We start from the raw sequence: 20,067 nt of genomic DNA on the forward strand, positions 1-20,067 counted from the left end.
AAAGACAATTTATTTGCTTTAAAATGACATATTGTAACATACAAGATCTTCTATAGTTTTCATGAAAGAGGACCAAACCTTACCCCATACCCCAAAGTTTTATGCCGGAAATTACTGTCAAAACTAGTATTTAATTTGAATAATTCTTTAAAAAAAGACAAACTTTGTATGAAACCTATTTTATTGTTACAGAGACACTTCCAACTATGAAAGATACCATTAACGGGATAATTATTGCAATTTAATAGGTGGTAGCATCATGGTTTGAAGGATAGCAGGACATGTTGCTGAAACCCGTGAAATTTTATTAAACAGGTTTCCATGAAATTTATCTGCCAAGCTTTATTTTGTCCATAACCCAGATTGTAGGGTATCATTACAAAGATTTCATCACTCTTATTTTTAGCATATCATAAAGTGCATTATCATCTTAAGTTGTAATGACATAGCAAAAACCTCATCACCCCAGCCCATCCATAGTTTGATTTGCAAACTACATCTGTTCTAAAACTTTCCAGTTTGCGAATTTGGGATATTGGGTAAGTTTTGGTCCTATTTCGTGAAAACTATTGAAGATATTGCATATTACAATATGTCGGTCGCTTTCTGGCAAAATTGTCTTTCTAATGATAGCCCATAAGATAGGTTAGAGTAAAAAGTAAGCTCAGCAGAGGACTTACAAGATGACACATTTAACAAAAACACTTACGAGTGGGCAAGACTGTAACTTTACGGTACCCTTCAAAACATGACAGCAGCAACCATTCAATCCCAGTATTTTGTCTGTTAAAAGTCTATCTCATATTTGTGACATGTCTCTGTAGCAAATAAAACAGATTTCATACAAATCATTGTCTTTTGTAATATGTCTAGGTAAAAGTTTGGTAGAATTTGAAATCAGTAGTGACAGTAGTTTGCAATATAAACTTAGGGGTATGGGGTAAGTTTTGGTCTTATTTCCTGAACACTAAAGAAGATATTGTATATTACAATATGTTATATCAAAGAAAAAAAAAATACCTTTTTAATGATATCCCAAAAACCAACTTATGTTAAAAAGTAAGCTCAGCAGATGAATTACAATAAGACAGGTTAAACAAAAACGTATGCGAGTTGACAATACCATGATTTTGTGGTACCCTTCACAATATTACTGTTACGGCTACAGCATCACAATATTTTTTCTGTTAAAAGTTCGTTTCAAGTTTCTAACATGAACCTGTAGCAAATAAACTAAATTTAATACATATCATTGCCCTTTGTATTTTGTCCCGGTAAATAATTGGCAGAATTTGAGATTAGTTTTGACTGTAATTCTGAACATAAAACTTTGGGGGTGTGGGGTAAGTTGTGGTCCTATTTCATGAAAACTGTAAAAGATATTGCATATTGCAATATATTATTTTAAAGAAGAGTAAATTAACTTTCTAATGACGCCCAACTTGCCACGTTATGATAAAAAATAAGCTCAGTAGGCGACTTACAAGAAGACAGGTTTAACGAAAATGTATGCGAGTTGGCAATACTGTGATTTTGCAGTACCATTCAAAATATGACTTTTACAGCTACACCATCCGGATATTTTTGTGTTAAAAGTTTATTTCAAGTTTCTAACATGTACCTGTATCAAATAAAACAATTTGATACACAGCATTGCCTTTTGTATAATGTCAAGGTAAATAATTGGTAGAATTTAAGATTAGTTTTGACAGTAATTTACGACATAAAACTTTGGGGTATGGGTAAGGTTTGGTCCTATTTCATGAAAACTATAGAAGATCTTGTATGTTACAATATGTCATTTTAAAGCAAAATAAATTGTCTTTCTAACGGCAGCCCATAAACTAGGTTATGGTAAAATGTAAGCTCAGCAGATGACTTAAAAGACGACACATTTAACAAAAACATATGCGAGTAGGTACTACTCTGACTTCACGGTACCCTTCAAATCATGCAAGTAAGAGTCATTCAATACCAATATTTTGTCTGTTAAAAGTCTAACTCATATTTTTGACATGTCCCTGTACCAAATAAAATATATTTTATACAAAGCATTGCCTTTTGTAAAGTGTCTAGGAAAATAATTGGTAGAATTTGACATAAGTTTTGACTGTAACTTGCGACATAAAACTTTGGGGTATGGGGTAAGTTTTGGTCTCATATCATAAAAACTGTAGAAGATATTGCATATCGCAATATATCATTTTAAAGAAAAGTAAATTAACTTTCAAATGATACCGCATATGTCTCTTTATGTTCAAAATAAGCTCAGCAGAAGACTTACAAGAAGACAGGTTTAACAAAAACGAATGTGATTCAGTAATACCGTGATTTTGCGGAACCCTTCAAAATATGACTGTTACAGCTACAGGATCCCAATATTTTTCTGTCAAAAGTTTATTTCAGGTTTCTTACATGTTCCTGTAGCAAATAACACAAAGTTAATACACAGCATTACCCTTTGTATTATGTCTAGGTAAATAATTGGTAGATTTAGATTAGTTTTGACAGTAATTTGCGACATAAACTTTGGGGTATGGGGTAAATTATGGCCCTATTTCATGAAAACTATAGAAGATATTGCATATTGCTATATACCATGTTCAAGAAGAATAAATCACCTTTCTAATGATACCCCATAAGCTAGGTCATGTTCAACAGTAAGCTCAGCAGATGACGTACATGAAGACAGGTTTGACAAAAATCCATGTGGGTCACAAAATCGTGATTTTGCGGTACCCTTCAAAACATGACCGTAACAGCTATTGAGTCCCTATACCGGTATTTTGTCTGTTAAAATCCTATTTCTTATTCTAGGGATCCCAAGGCTTCTGAAAAATACAGGTTTGTTATCCTGTGCGGTGGGGGGTGCACGTAGACGCCCCCTCTAGCCCACGGCCTAATAGCTTGTTAGTAGTGCTCGCTGTATAAGTAAGACAAGGAGGCATAGACAATTTTCCAAATACGTCTTATCAAAATTATTTATAAAAAAATATTTAAAAAGTAAATTATAAAAATAGACAGTCATCAACAATCTATTGACTTTAAGGAGAAAATGGCAATATGACTATGTGTGTGCGTTTTAAAATCTTCTTTTTAAGGCTGTGCATTATTTCATTGCATAACAATAAAATGCCCATTCACGATATACCAATGTAGCAAAACTTGCAATTGTAGTGAGTAGAGACAATAATGCATTGTAAATACCCAATTTGACATTTATTTTCTTCTTCAGCACATTGCAATTAGTACATAACATCCATCAATCTGTTTGATTTGCTTCATTGGAGGAAACAATAGTTTTCGTATTTCCTTCCTGTTAAAATTGCTGAATTACCAGAAAAAATCGATTTAAAGTTATCCAATTCTATGACGTCATATTTTTTTACTAAAACCTTATGCATTTTAGAAAGACCAGTATCTAAGCTTTCCAAAACTATAAGGTATATGGCATTTCAAGGCAGTTTACTTCATCAAGGAAAGAATGTTGTACCCCTACCCCTAGCTTTTGCACACCCCATACAGATACACGCAATTCAAAATGGACGCCAGAGAAGTAGTGTAGAGTTAAATATCTGATGTTAACACTTTTTTTCTTGTTTAATATGTCGGAATGAATAATTTAAACACAAAAAGTTGTGAAAATTTTGCTTAATAAAAAGTAAATCACAATTGTTACATGGTATTTTGGGTAAAAAATTTCAAAATTGTCAAAAAAATTCATTTTAAAGTCGTCCTATTCTATGTACACAAATTAATTTTGCTAAAGTTGGTATTCCTCAGAAAGAGCAGTATCTGAGCTTTCCAAAAATGTAAGGTTTGTGCTATTTCATGCTAGTTTACTCGATTTAGGGGAGGATATAGTACCCCCTACCCCTACCCATTTTTCGCCATTTTTTGCGGTACATACAAATCAAAAACCAGTGCAGACAGGTAGTGCATCCCAAAATATCCAATGTTAACATCTTTTTTCTAGTTCAGCAGATCCCAAAGAACAAAAAAATACCCATGTAGTAGGTTTATGGGGGGGGGTGCACGGTGGGCCCCTCCAGCCCACGGACTATCATTCTGGCCATTGAGTGCCATCTGTATCAAAGTATTTTTATCACAGAACCTGTAATCAAAGTACCCATTAGCAAGCGGGGACTGGGTCATCAACGATGACTTGTTTTTCTTCATTTTTAAATGTTTAATCATCATCATCATCGGAGCTTGAGGACCCTGTGTTTACACATGTATAGACTGATTTGACACGCTGAATACTGTGTATCTCAACATGCTTTGGGAGAAATGGTAGATCAAGAAACTAAAATTGACATTAAAGCGAAACTTTTTAAAAGTTATGGCTGCTGCTGTCTGCTTAACCCTTTTCCTGCCAGACAGTAATAACTGTACCGTATCACTTCCCCATCAGCCAAGTCAGTAAAAAGCGGTGTTGAGCCAAAACATGACGTATTCTCACCCACTTGGCTTGGTATGTTATAGCATCTTTTGTCCAAAAAATCAACTTTACAGTATTATGTTTCAACAGCCTTTAAATGTACAGTATTATGTTATGTACAGTATAATGTTAAAATTATACATCATATGGAATACGTTTTGTTTCATTAATTTTAACCATCTTGACCTGGTGGTGAAACATGGACTTGGCGGGAAAAGGGTTAAAGATGGTGTAGCTAATTTAAAGAATAGAATTTAGAAACAAAAGTAATTAATTTTGCTGCTATAGATGTACATCAGCACTTTGGTACTACTGCCATTGAAATCTGGGAAATTGTTACCTTAGCAAGACAAAAATATTCAAGTCAGGGAATTGTTGATTAAATAGGCTGTTTAGAATAGTTTAGGTATAAAGCCTGTCAAGGATAATGTGAGGGACGAGTGGATTTTGAATGGGTGAGAGACAATCCTGTTTGGAATGAGTAAGGAATAAACCTGTTGCAAATGGCTGAGGGGGGCCCTACATCTGGTCATGTAAATATGTATTTATTTGTTTATGGAAATTTCAAAATCTTACAATTGTTAAAACATTTATGGTATACAGCATACACAGATTTACAGCGTTTATTGTGACATCGAATCCAACTTTGCTGAACACTAGTGTGAGCAGTTGACATACCAAGATAGTGTGTATGGTGCATTCAGTCTGAGTTCGGCATATCAAATACCAGATTGTGAGTTAAACACATCTGCCAATACAATAGGGTCTATTCATCTTGGCATTGATCTTACAGTTTGACATACATTGTAAACTTGAGTGTGGTGTACCCAGTAGTTTGATGTGCTTCATACAAATAATCTTTTCATTTGATTTTCAGGTTGCATTGCTGATAAAGAATGTAGATGTGCCATCAATCAATTTAGATGTGATACTATGGAAAAGAACAGCTGTACATGTATACCAGAAGAATGGATGTGTGATGGTGATAATGATTGTGGTGATGATAGTGATGAAACCAACTGTGGTAAGTCAACCATTCTTAGAAAAAGAAACTAGAATAGAGCATATTATGGTGAGGGATCATTTTGAATTTCTCAGAGGTAATTAAACAATCAAAAGTGTTTTGTGTTGATGTTAGACAAATTGTACAAAATATAATAAATAATATTCTTTTTGACTTTTTGATGTCATGAGAAAATTAATACAATTTTGTAATAAAAAAAGATATTAATTGCAATAAGGAAAATGTTCAAGAGTTATTAGGCATTGTTTGCCTTTCTGTTCTTCATGTTAATTGTCTCTATGAACACAAAACTTGCTATGTATTTGGGTAGTATATAAACTTGAAGTCTGTCAAGTTTTCACTTACAAGCAAGTATTTTGTTGTCTGAGCATTATTTACTGTTACTTTTCACACATTGTATTCTGATGATAATATCAACTTAGTAAGTAATTTGTCTACTTCTTCAACTGTCAGCATACTCATAAAATTTTAAATTTTACCAAACCAATTTACTGTGAAATTGAAATTATTAATGTCAAATAAATGTGTATGAGTGACTCTTAAAACCATGTGGACAAGTAAAATTTGCACAAGTCTTCAAGTTGTTTGCAGTCTTCAAGTTGTTTGCAGTTCTGGGGTTTAAATATATATGCTTGTCATTGCAGTGCAAAATGGAAATGAGGGTCCACAATGGAATCAATCTTGAATTAATCTTAAAGCGCAGTGGTCGTCGAAATGTGCGTGCGCAATTCTTTTGTTGATAAACATAAATTTTTGTAAACATAAATTTTCTCAACTTCAATTGGAGTGAGATGGGAGCGGTCCCTCACTTTGTTAACGCCTTTGTAAGACTCAACATCATGCAATAGTAAAATATTAAGATCGGAAATGAACTTCAGTGGTGTATTTCTATTTATAAACTCATGTAAGGCTACGAACATTGAGACACTACACTCGGCAAATTATGTTGCTGAGTTTACTGCACGCAGTCACAGTGAACAAATTGGTTTGATCGCGCGCGGTCACGCTGGTTGTACACAATGCTATGTACAGTACAGTAAAAATACATCACTAAAATGATCAATATTGTATATATATGTAGACCAGCAACAAGCACAATGCCTAACACAAAAATTACACTCAAGACCATGATCGGCAAGCCAGAGCAGGACACCGGAGATGCTGTTGCTTTGATAAGGGAGAAGGTCACCGCGTTGACGTACATGGATATAAGAGAATCCGGTCCCACAATGTACCGGCCCCGCGACGACTTGGCCCACGACCCACTGTTGATCACCATTTCTAACTTCTTCTAGTAATACGTGGCAAGAAATAGTCAAATGACAGGAAACAATAGACAAAACGAGCGGGTTTTTGCGGCATTTGGCAGGAAAATTGCACGGCTACATTTAGGGACGCATCACAGATGTGATGTTTACTGGATAGTTTGTATAAGTGTAGTTAATGCTACGTTCGGACTTTGTCTTCCGTGATTAGGTGATTAGGCTAAGGAAGAGAACGTCGGAACGTAGCATAAACTAGACTCATACAAACTACCCAGTAAACATCCCGCCTGTGGGATGCATCGAGAGATCCTGTGCACGGTCATGGCAGTGATCCAACAGCTAGATAGTGTAGGCCTACCGGTGCTACGCGCGCAAACTTTGTTATTGTACCTCCTGATTGCCAGGTAGGTCTGAATCCTCTTTCAAATGAGATAACCCCCACATAACAAGAAGACCTATAGAAGGTCCTTCGCTTGACTTGATACCTGTACTCGGAATTCTCGTTTGCACCCCCAATGGGTAAAGTTCATAGTGGAGTTGTATTCTCCAAAGCCGAGTGTAGTGCGCCATATACCGGTTTCTCTTGACACGGAAGTTCATTCTTGCTGCAGTGGGCATTGCTGTGCGAGCATTAGATTTCTGTAGCTTGCGTTCTTGTCAATTGTACTCCTGTTGGGCCTCTTGAAATGAAAGCTCCGTCCTTGCTAGCGATGTCGTAATCTGTTGGCATATACACGCATACGGGTGAGTGTTTAGCTCCATGGCTTGAGCGATAACAGTAGTCGAGCCCCATTCAACTGATTCAAGAAAATCATGATCAAATGTGACCTCAATCCAGCGTGTAATTACTGTTCAATATTCAACATATATTTAACTTAGATTTGGTAAGTTGGTATGCTTGTGACAGATCAGCCGCCATTTTAACAAGCGGCAATATCGCAAACATAATAATCAACCCGTAACCTAGTGCGGCATTCTTGGATATATGTTGTCAACAGGGGTGACCCCTCAGGAGCATGCGCAGCGCGACGACCACTGCGCTTTAACTAGTGAGACAGGGATAATCTACAAGTAGACTGATAAAAGTTTTCAGTGGTATGGCAGATATGCAGATATTGTGGAGAAATGTGACACTTCTATCTCTCAAATGATGAATAACAGCATACCTCAATAAGACTGATTGAATCATGAAATTGCATCACTCTCAAATTTGTCAATTTAGACCTATCATATGTACATTTCCATACGCCTGGTGCTACCCTACTACTGTTAGAGGTTCAGGACGGTCTAACATAATGTTGTCGGATGTACGTAGTTATGTTTTACCTTCACTTGGTTCGCTTATTGGACCAGTTTTGATGTCATACTACTCTTAAAGTAGTACAACTCTTAAAGAAGCAAATTTGCTTCAGTGTACTTCAGTTACAAGCTAAGATGGTTTGAAACTTAGAAGTCATAGAAAACCAAAGTGGTAATCAGAAAATTTAGGTAACACAAGTGACAAACCAACTGAAGTACCCTAGCTGCCATGTTACCCATGGTTTTACCTCAAAGAAAGAGCAGTCAACATCAGTCATAAAATGAGTGTGGTTATGCTTTGGTGGGCTGCTATATAATTTTATGATGCTATGAAGTACCCATAATTAAAGTGACATTAATTTTCCTTTGATGCTTGTCAAGATTTAGCAGTTATCCAGCCCAGTTTATGTGTCACCTTCAGGTCAAGCTGGTAAAAAGTAGTAGATGCATACAGTAACATGCCATACATGTATATGTTGCATTTTAACATTTGACTTGAACATTTAAAGTCCCCTGAAAACAGAGATACCCCAAACTAGTGACTGTATATTGCTTTGCTGACATCTAATGTCAAACTAGTAACTTCACATTGATTTGTTGACATCTATTGTAATGTTACTGACTTTACATTGATTTGCATACATCTAACATCATACACTAGTGACTTCACATTGATTTGGTTACATCTAATGTAGTATTTGTGAATGCATTGATTTGTTGACATCTAGTGTTGCTTTAGTGACATTTCATTGATTTGCGTACATCTAATGTCCTACACTAGTGATATTGATTTGCAGACGTCTAATGTGGTTCTAGTGATCATCGTGTATGTTGATAGGCTTATATCTAGTAGTTTCAAAGTGTTTAGTCAAGGAAAGAGCTATAAAACAATACAGTGGGTGAATGTGTCGTCAATATTTTCAGAGCAATTTGAAACCCAAAATCAGATATTTTCAGGACATCGTATTAAGCATCAAACCCATGCAAAACTGCTGCCGATAGATTTCACTTACATTATAAATTTGGAAAACAATTGGTACTATCTAGGCCAGTCACAACATAAGTAATTCTGGAGAAATCATATAGTATGTGCATGGAAGTGTGATCATTGATTGTAATGGTAGCCTTGTGATAAGATTTATAAGCCAGCTTGTTTTATTGGGAAAATTTCATTGTATAGTTTATCCTACCAAGAGCTTTGATCTTTGATCTTTGACCTAGATCTTCCGACATGTTCAGCTGATGATTTCACCTGCCAAAATGGAAAATGCATTCGTCTAACTTGGGTATGTGATTCCGATAATGATTGTAATGATGGGTCAGATGAACTAGGATGCCCACCAAGGAATTGTACGGAGAATGAATTTAGATGTCAAAATAACAACTGCATAAGGAAACAATGGAAGTGTGATGGAGATGATGATTGTGGTGATGGTTCAGATGAGCAGCAATGCAGTAAGTATTAAACCTTGTGTATTTGTGATGTGAATAGAAATAACAAATTCAGGTGCTAGAGCTGTTAATCCATTCCGAGCCTTTCTCACAGAAACTTCATCATAAAAAATGAAGATGGAAATGCAGACATTACTGTTAAACCAGTTTCAGAAATAAAGCAATGAGCCATATTTGTATTGATCATTGACATTGGTCATTATAGAGTTGATGTTGATGTCATTGTATTTATTTTGTAACTACAGAAAAACAACCATGTGGAGAGAATGAATTTGCTTGCAACGATGGTAGTTGTATAATGGCATTGTGGAGATGTGATGATGACTATGATTGTATGGATAACTCAGATGAATTCAACTGCCGTAAGTCTTACCTTTCCATAATATCACTTCAAACCAGATAAAGGCAACTTGTGATTACATTGAGATGTTCATGATAAATATTTATTGTAAGGATGTGCTACTTTCAGTCCCTGCCAGATAAGTCTTGAACAGGGACATATGGATTGGGTTCTGTGCATGCATGTGTCCGTCCGTCCACCTGGCGCTGTTTCTTAGACGTGACTGGACTGATTTGCTTCAAACTTGGTAAGGGGGCAACACAACATGGCTTACCAGTACATATGCATGCCAATTTATTTTGTCAGCTGATCCAATAGGGCTGCCAGGTGAATGCCAATTTAAACACAGAATTTCATGATAAAGCACTACCAGGCGTGGAATATTTGTCTACTTTAGATGTTGCTATTTTGAAAAAACTTCAGCATCTATGTATTTGTGCCAGACATTTACTTTCACTTGTCACTGATACAATATTGAACACAACTACCATGTCATGTCAAAACAGTCACAGTTAGGTTTCCAAAAGTCTTGACCAAGTAAAGTTTGATTACTTCCTTATCAATCAAAAACTTGGATTCTACAACTGTGTAAAATACATTTGAAAACAGTCAGGTTGTGCAGAGTCTTGTTCAAGTACAATTCAATTGGTCCTATCAAACAAATATCTATAAAATGAAAATTTAAAAGTCATATTTCGGACACTTTGTTCAAGCACGATTCAATTGTTTAACCAGTCGAATATCATTGATTTTGGTCCAAGAACTATTTGATCATTCAATCAGTTGAATACTATCATTACCATAAAATGAACATAAAAATTTGGGTTTTGGAACATTTCGTTGCAGTATGATTCAATATCTGATTAGTGTGGTTTTGGAGATCTCTTGCACGTACAATTTTATCCGCATTTGTTTCAATTCAACATTGGGATTTCACATCATTCTGTTAACTGAAAATTTACAATCTGGTTCAATGAGATCAATCGAATGCTCTGATTTTAGAACTCTGTGTACCCTGTGTTTCGAAACCTCTCATTTAAGTACGATTTGATTGGTTAATCAGTTGAATGTTACAACCATATCGGTTTCATCCAGGATTGCATCAACAGGGGGATTTTAGGGGAGATTTCACCAGTACATGTGTTCTACTTGTATTTCTAAGGTGTGACTGGCATCATTTCATGAGGTGCTGGTCCCCCTTGACAAATTACTGGGGGGTGCCAACATGTCAACAAAGGGGGAATCCCGCATTCCTGTGTCTAGATGAAACACTGCCATAAAATATCCATTAAAAAGCAGGTTTTGGAGATCTCCTGTGTACGAGATTTTTATAATTTGTATCAAAGAAATTGTCAAGTTTCAAACCTATGAGCTGAAATTTTTAAAGTTGGGTTTGGAACATCTCATTTTAGTGTGATTTCATCAAGCAAATCATTTGAATTCACAATAATTAAATATTGAAAAGAATTGTTTCAGAATGTTTCTGAGATACAGTTTGTTTATTTCCTATACCTGGAGTATGTTTCATGGGTCAAACTCTGACATGCTTTGTTACTAAGTGGATAATACTGTAGAAAATCTTGCAACATTCACTTCTTAATAGTCATTGTCTTCACTGCTACTGTCTGAATCAGTTATTCAGCTGCAGATTATTTACAAAGGGACTTTTGCTGGAAACAAATTTGTGCAAATATGCACAGCCTGAGATTGGTGTTAGTAAAAATGCCATACCAATCAAGATATATTGTCCATGCAATGTCACATGACGAGAGTGCCAACACTGGTGCTTTTTTCGCATGATACAATTCTGTTCTTCTTTTGTTTTGCCCATTTTTTGCTCACGTGTGAACACGTGAGCATATGTCGCAGCGATGTCTGTCTGTCTGTGTGTCTGTCTGTCTGTCTGTCTGTCTGTCTGTCTGTCTGTTGGTCCATTTTCTCAAAAACGGCTGAACATATTTCAGTCAAATTTGGTAGACATCTTCAGAATTCAAATGGCTAGAACTGAAAAGGTTTTGGTGGGCGTGGCTTGGATATTAATGAAGTTATGAAAGTTTTAATTTTTCTGTTACGCCGCGTATGACAAGTGAAAACAATCGACTGTTTGAGGGCGCTGTGAAATGTGCTTGTCCAGGTTGGCTGCAGCTGGATAGCACTGGTTTCAACCACGGTCCCTCCGTGTTTCAACCTCGTATTGAACATTAAAAATATGATATTTTATTACTCATTCAACTCACTATTCAAGATAAAATATCGTTTAGCAAATTAGCTTTATCCTTGGTAATTGATTGTTTCCTCGCTGCTCGATCGCCAGAAATGAGTACATACGTTCTCTACCTAGCCTCATGGCATGGAAGTGCTGATGAATAATAACTTTGGGTCAAAGGTATTGAAGTGTCCAATCAGGTTCGTGCACAGAGTCCAACGCCATGACCTACTTCATGTACTTCTGCACTGTTTTGAATTTGCTTCGCCAAGAAACGTGTTCGTCATTGTCCATAGAAGTATGTTTGCTCTCCTTTGAGGTTGTTTGTGAAACAAATTCCGGGATAGGCCTTGGAATGCATACGATCGGCATCGCGGCAGTGCATGTAGCTAGCCCTACGAGTATGACGAGAGTGTCCGGCTTTGGCTACGCCGCCTCCCACCTCCGGTAGGCGGCGTAGCCAAAGCCGGACACTGTCGCCATACTCGTAGGGCTATGCATGTAGCGTACCATGCTTGTGTAACTGCCGAGCTCAACGTGCATTAACGGTTGATACTGGTGTACAATCATGATGTGTTCAATTCTGATGAAGATTCATAAGTCTTACTTTTGCAGTCTTTTTTCCGTACGATAATCCCGACAATACGTGTTACTGTTAGACGAGGTGGCCATTTTATGATAAGTTTCAATACTGCACAGCTACATAGCGTCACTATCGTGTGATCGAGGTACAGCGTTGTTGAACGGGATACAGAAACTCTGCAGAGGGAGAAACGATCGTTGACATGAACAGTCAATGTACTTCAGCACGTAGTCCGCAGATAGCGGATCGAGAAAATAAACGTGTCCCAGTAAATAACGGAATATTTATGTACATTAACTCGATATTAATCAAATTTCCAGCTCATCGCAAAAAAATGTATTGGAAAGATTATTTGTCACTGACAAATACTGCACTGTATGGAAAAAAAACAGTCTGTAGGATAGTTCAACCTTCAAGTGGTATTACCCGAGACAAACACTTGTGTTGTCAATTTTGATTTCATTTCATAAACTTCATACTTCATCGAGTATCGTGTATTTCAGCCTTTGTGAAGCCATTTTATTGATATTTTCAATTTTTGTCTTGGCTTTGTTGTGGAACATGTTGAATCGTCTCCGTGGACATGTAGGCAAAAGTGTGACGGGGTCGAAGTGACTTGGGTACCTGGGGCCGACCAAAACCAGTGTGAATTACTGGGGTCAAAGCGGACAGCGGCCGGGATGACGTGTTCCCCAAGCGAGCTACCTTCAGAAGTCTGTTTCATCGAAAAAAACGTCAACTTTTAAAACCCGTCATTTATTTACTGATGTTATTCTCAGCATCACAAACATATACGCCTCTGCTATGTATCACAGCAAATAGTTATATTTGAGCGCCCCGTAAATGGGATCCTCGTTTTTTTGCGAACCCGGAAGTGTGTCTTGCTCAATGCATTTCCTACCCATAGCGAGGGAAACTGCCCGCGTTCCCATGCTCCCATGCACCCTTTTCAATGCCAGTGCAACGCCATCTGTGCAAAATTGTGGTGGTATGCTCCCGTGTGATGGAAAACCTCTCTTATTCTAACAATGACGTAGTTGACTTTGGACTTCGATTTCGTAAATGTGATGTCCATGCAGTGAGTTTGGGTTGGCGCGCTTATAATGCAATCTTCGCCCGCCTGCGGTCCGATATCCCGCATTTATTAGCGATATTTATCTGTTTTGACTTGACCAAAGTTGGCAAAACTTGCTATGTACATTAAAGATACTATGATACAAGATTATTGAAAGTCATTTGACATTTTTTTCAGCCAATTCCCAATATGCATATTTAATGAACCTTCCAAATTAGGGATATATACTGGCATTTACTTGATAAAATTTGGCGAAACATGCTGTGTACATTGATCATTATACCAGGTTATAACAGTATTGAAAGTCATTTTGCATTTTCATGTCAGCTAATTCATAATTTGCATAAATAGCTAACAAGCTTTCACGGTTTGGCATATAGAGCTTGAAGGACTTGACCAAAGGTAATTACACATGCTATATTGTGATACAATGACAGTACTCAAAGAAATTAATTATTTGTATTTCAGCTAATTACATATTTGAATACTTAATGACCTTTAGAATTGATCTGTGGTGAAATTCATTGTGTTGATCATAACACTTTAAATGTAGCAAAGCATGTAGCAAAGGTTCAAACTTGCACATAAATGCAATATATAATGAAACACGTGAGCATTTTCAGTTCATATCTGGTTAAAAGAACAAGTGCGTTCTGAATGAATAAAACAGCATAGTATACAGTTCTGTATAACCAGACCCAAAACTTACACATACTACTTTCTCGGCCATTTTCTGGATATGCTTTGACCAGTTTCATTTCACTTCATGATTCTGTCAATGTTTTCCAAATTTATTAACCAACAGGGACTATGTCATGACTTGTTTAAACTTCAATTCAATTAAATATTATCAAATCACCTTAATTACAGGCAGGGATTATGTTATTTGCAATGACTTGTTTCGGTCCTGTATCAGTTTTGACAGAATCAAAACATTCAATTGCTGTTGTTTCAAAATTATTTCACCCAAAGTTAAACACAAGTTCACATACACTACGGTAGAACAGTAGATAATATGTCAATATTCATAGTATGTAGAAAATTTTGGATTTTGCATTGGTTTTTTGTAAGCTATGTAATCAAGACTTTGTTCAAGATCTGTAAATAATGATGTGATGGTATCATATCCATCAAACTGGAACCTAATGACATAAAAAGCTACCATATACATCACCTTACCAGTATGTGATCTCAGTAAAGTTGTAAGATTTATATTTGTCATAAGATTCTCACATTGAATTCAAACACCCATACTAACTGTAGTTCAATAATTTTGTTCCTAGCTATTACAACGTGTGGAGAAGATCAGTTTATGTGTTCATATGGTCGCTGTATTCTAGCCAGTTATCATTGTGATGATGAAAACGACTGTGGCGATGGTAGTGATGAAATTCATTGTGGTGAGTACTGCAAACTCTCTGATCTTCCCTTTGTCTCCTGTTCAAATTTTGACATGATACTGTAAAATTTTACACACCTTATTGGTAAAGTCAACATCAAAATTTGTTCAAAAATTGTTATCAGTAATGCAGCAGAAATTTTGCAGAGGAAGTCAGGCTTGCTTTACATCAGTCAGATTTATTTATAATTTGATTGTGATAATTTGTAAGTCTCTCAGAGCCGGCTTTCATCTTTATATGTGACGATGTAGTCTCAGTTTATACCCAGACTGCTGTGCTAGGCTTTCATCCAGCCACCCCTTCACAGTCTTGGAAAATAACATTCGAAATTCTCTGAGCAAGATACCGTGACACAGACAAGAGCGATGCATCCTGGGATATAATTCTGTTTTGAGTTATTATAAGTCATGGAAAATATAGCTTCAAGATTAATAAGAAGTGGCATTTGAAGTCAATTCTCAGTAATGAGTTTGATTTATGACTTTTCTTGCTCTTACTCTTGATTACTTATTGATGTTCACTTGATGATAAGTCTTACAGAAAGATTAAACCTTGTTGATTGAATTTCTTCTCTGAATACTGTTAGGTAAATGTTTTGCAAATAAAAAAGAAGCAACAGTAAAATAAACAATTGTTTGTCTCTGTGTACTGAAGTGAAAGTAACAGACCTGCAAAACCAATAGCTTTGAAACTTTATTTCATAAAGGAAGGTACATGTCATTGCAAGATGGCCTCTATCATATATGTCTGCAAAAGTTTGTCAATGAAATTCAATTTGTTTACAAATGTAGTATGTTTGGTTAAGATAAATAGATATAATTCACCAAACAAGACATTATAATGGTGATTGTTGAAAATTACAGTTGTAGCAGGATTTGCTGAGAGTTTGATGTTTACTTTGTTGAGACAGATTCAAAGCAAAGACTACCATGTAAAGAACAGGAATATCAATGTAGGAATGGTGTTTGCATTAACGCAGCTTGGAGATGTGATGGAGAATATGACTGTGAAGACAGATCAGATGAACTCAATTGTTGTAAGTTTTTGTCTTTTTTGGAGTATTTTTATTGTCATTATCCATAAAATTAACTGTACCACTGAAAAGAATTGAAAATCATTCACAAAAAGGGTGAATACATTGCAATATTTATCAATTGTTTTAAGGTACTGTGAAGTTTATGCTAATAGTGTTACAGAGATTAAATTGCAATATTTCTTGTCTTTTTACATGGAAATGTATTTGGTATTTGATTTTCACTGTTTTTAGTGTCTAGTTTCCAGAGAAATCATGCAAAATCATACAGCTTCTTTTAATTTATATTTTCATGATACAAAATGTCCATTGTATACCTTATCAATATACCTTATCACTGAGTGTTTGTCAAATTTGTTTTATAGATTATCATAATTTTTCTTGCTTAGCTGTAAAATATTTATGGTAATTATTATGCATTTGTTGAATTGATATTCCAGCTGTAATAAGTTGTACACCAGAACAGTTTCCCTGTAACTCAGGGAGGTGTATTCGTGTAGCGTGGCATTGCGATGGCGATCCTGACTGCCCTGATGCTAGCGATGAACAAGACTGCGGTAAATATTCCCAATCATTTTGGCTCTGTCTAATCTTATTTACATAGTCATATTTACTTCATATGATTGATGTGGATGAAATAAATGCTTGTTCAGGAGTGCAGGGGTAAAGAATGACAGATAAATATGTCTTTTTGCTCTTGTCTGCAAAAGGAAATTGTTAGTGTTATAAGGAACAAAGCGACAAGGACCATTTGGCTAAATTACTGACAATCTAAAATTCATTTTCAGATCCCCAAGAATGTCTTGAAGACCAATTTCAATGTGAGAATGGTAGATGTATTAACAGACACAAACTTTGCAACAGGAGAGATGATTGTGGAGACAACAGCGATGAAAAACAATGTGGTAAGTCTGATTGTGTAATCTGTATCCACTCACTGTTCTCATCCAGTGGTAAGTCTGATTGTGTAGTCTGTATCCATTCCTCAATCATGAAACAAATATATCTTGTCTATGAATAGAATAATAAAACAGGCAGCCGAAATGTGTAGATCAAACATTGAAACTGTATTGATAAAATGCTGACTGCACAGGTTAAAAATGTTGACCTCTTCTGAAACTTTGGCCATGTAACCGACACTTTTAGATTCACAGTCACTGATCTATCAGGTGGATTTATCTCAGTAATCATATGCAGCTGTGCAATTCTCATTCCAGTACTTGATGAGTTTGGTTTTTCGCAAGTTAGTTATACAGGCCATGTTGTGCATGTCATTGTGACTTCCTCTTTTGAAGTATTTTTATTAAAAAATCCCGTACAGTTTAGATACCTATCAGGAAGTGATCAGCAAGATATGAAGGAATATTTTTCTAAAGATGTTAGATTCCATATTTTTAATGATTCAGAAAGGGTTTGAAATCTTGTGATTTTGCAGTTCATGATATCATTTCTCCTTGCTGATTGGTCAATTGTTGAATGTTGAATTTGATCATTATAACCACTTGACCATTGTGCTGACCCCTAGTGACCTTTGAATTTGATTTATCGTTTTATATTTGTTGACATATGGTTGATTTATGCTGACTCATTGCATCAGGAATGTGTTTATTATTAACATATATATTTTCCACTGTCCTTTTATTTAACATTTATAAGATTGGTTGTTTTATTGATTTCCTTATGTCAGTAACCAGCAGACCAGATGGAGAAGAATTCTGTGCATCTGACAATGGAGGTTGTATGCATAAATGCACTGATTTATTTCCGGATGTGGCTTGTTCATGTCATGAAGGATACACTCTGTCAACCAATGGCAAAGACTGTGAAGGTGAGAAAGTCTGTCGACGCTGCAGATATCTATTATACCAATCTTAGTTCATTTGTAGTGTAACAGTACTTCAAATTGTCACTGATTAAAGACCTGTATTGTTAAAATTGTGATACAACATATTCCATGTTCATTTAATGGAGAATCCAGAGACTTTTCAAAACTACAGTCAGAGACTTGAGTGTACTGCTAGCAATGAAAGTTTTTTACAGCCTCCCTAATATCCCCGGGGAATTTTTTTCCTTGCCCCCTTCCTAATCTTTGTGGAAAAAATTTTGCCCCTTCCTTCTTGGAAGTAAAAACAGACCGAAGATGGCACTTTTTTCTGCGAAATTGCTTTGGAAATAGCTCCCTCTATTGGCCAAAGACAACATTTAGTTGTTTTGACAATGGCTCATTGGCTGATTCAATGGACTTAGTTTAACATAGCACCATCTTCATTCAGAGTAACAATCATCATTTTTATTACAGTTTGATTGTTTTCAATGTTAAACAAGAAAAAGCAGCAAAAGCACGTTGTAAGTTGTTGTGTAAGAATTGTACATGAGATTAAATAGGCAAGTTGTATGTAACAGTAGATTCCAAATCACAGATACCCTTTGTAATTGTCAATGAATGGCATTTTCATTATTTTTTGACAACAGTGATACTGTTAACTACTACTTAGACTGCATATTGAATGTAATTCAATTCATGGCTATTTTAATATTTTAATCCCTTTTGATGAATCACAGTATGATACCTGATGTGTAGATTAGAGTTTGTGTTTATGTCTCTTTACAAAAGCCATGAAGACATTCTAAGAACTAATTTCATTCAAACTTGACAAGGCTTGGTTGAATTTGTTTCATAGTATGATCCAATCACCACCTGACAAACATCTTATTACGCTATTTGTCCTGAGCTATTGCCCTGATGTTATTTAAACTGAGTATAGAAAACACTGAGATACAAAGGATGACCAATGGTAACATGATACAATGCAATATGTCCAATGGTAACATGATACAATGCGATTACACTGATGTACTATTGCTGATTTTATTGATAAACAGTCCTTCAGTTGCCTTTGAAAGTCTTCCATTATGCATTGTCAATTAAGCGGTCACTTATCAGTCAGTATCATATTCACACATCATGATTTACTCCAGTATACACCTTTTGGTCCACCAGAAATTTTCATTACAGACCATGACTTTTTTGATAAATTTTCAATCAAACAAGTGGTTTTCAACTATGTTATGAAATGCATCTGTGCATTGGGATACAATGACTTTTACTTTCAATCTTCTTGTCAGATTTAAGTATCAACATCTACATTTGTTTCTGTTGATAAAGTAAAGTGACATAATCTTTAAGAAACATTTTTAAACATCTTCTGACAATGCAAGAATACAGAGATGAACAGGACATCTATTAATAAAATTATTCACAAGGATATTCGGAATAGCAAACTAAACTCTTTGATTTGTTGATTTTCCATGATACACGCAGATTAACTTTAATTGCTCAAATATCATAATGTAAACGATGTCATAAAAACATAGAGTGCAACATGGAGGTAGTAGCTACTACCTCCATGAGTGAAATATCAACTTTACTGTTGTATTGTTGACAATTTTGTACATGAAAATGTCATCAATGTTTGCATCTTTGAAAGTATTGTGAACAGGAAGTGATCAGCTTTAGCTGTGTACTTGCAGTTTTGTGGCGGAGATGGTCTTTGAATAGTTATTTTAATGAAATATCTTATAAATCATTGTACAAGCAATATACAGGTAGTTAAATAATGTACATTTTAAGGTCTGTGATACCAAAAAATTTCAAAAAAAGATGCAATGTATTGACTAGTGTTTCATTTATTATGAATTTTGTTTGCTATTATTGTAGATGACTTTGATAGTGTAATTAGGAACACATGAAGATATACGATCTTTGATCATGTGATCAGTGATCGTTCTACACTGGTAGATGATCTCAAGTCATGTGATTAGAGATTGTTATAAAGGCTATGATAGATCATGTGATCAGATATCGTTCTATGGGTGATCTCAGATCATGTGATCAGATATTGTTATAAAGACTATTGTGGGTCATGTGATCAGATATTGTTCTATTGAT

At 35.6% G+C, this 20,067-nt stretch overlaps 1 protein-coding gene across 1 annotated transcript in view; it reads left to right on the forward strand.

The window, feature by feature from the left end:
• The window catches only part of LOC139117476 (low-density lipoprotein receptor-related protein 4-like), a 120,319-nt gene that overhangs the window by 66,284 nt on the left and 33,968 nt on the right, over positions 1-20,067 (forward strand). The window contains 8 exon segments of the mRNA XM_070680651.1: positions 5,319-5,465; positions 9,251-9,484; positions 9,727-9,843; positions 14,969-15,085; positions 15,996-16,121; positions 16,559-16,675; positions 16,907-17,023; positions 17,806-17,946. Of these exon segments, the coding sequence (XP_070536752.1) occupies positions 5,319-5,465; positions 9,251-9,484; positions 9,727-9,843; positions 14,969-15,085; positions 15,996-16,121; positions 16,559-16,675; positions 16,907-17,023; positions 17,806-17,946 (1,116 nt within the window).

The sequence above is a fragment of the Ptychodera flava genome, chromosome 1, assembly GCF_041260155.1.
Source record: "Ptychodera flava strain L36383 chromosome 1, AS_Pfla_20210202, whole genome shotgun sequence".
NCBI classification, from domain to species: Eukaryota; Metazoa; Hemichordata; class Enteropneusta; family Ptychoderidae; genus Ptychodera; species Ptychodera flava.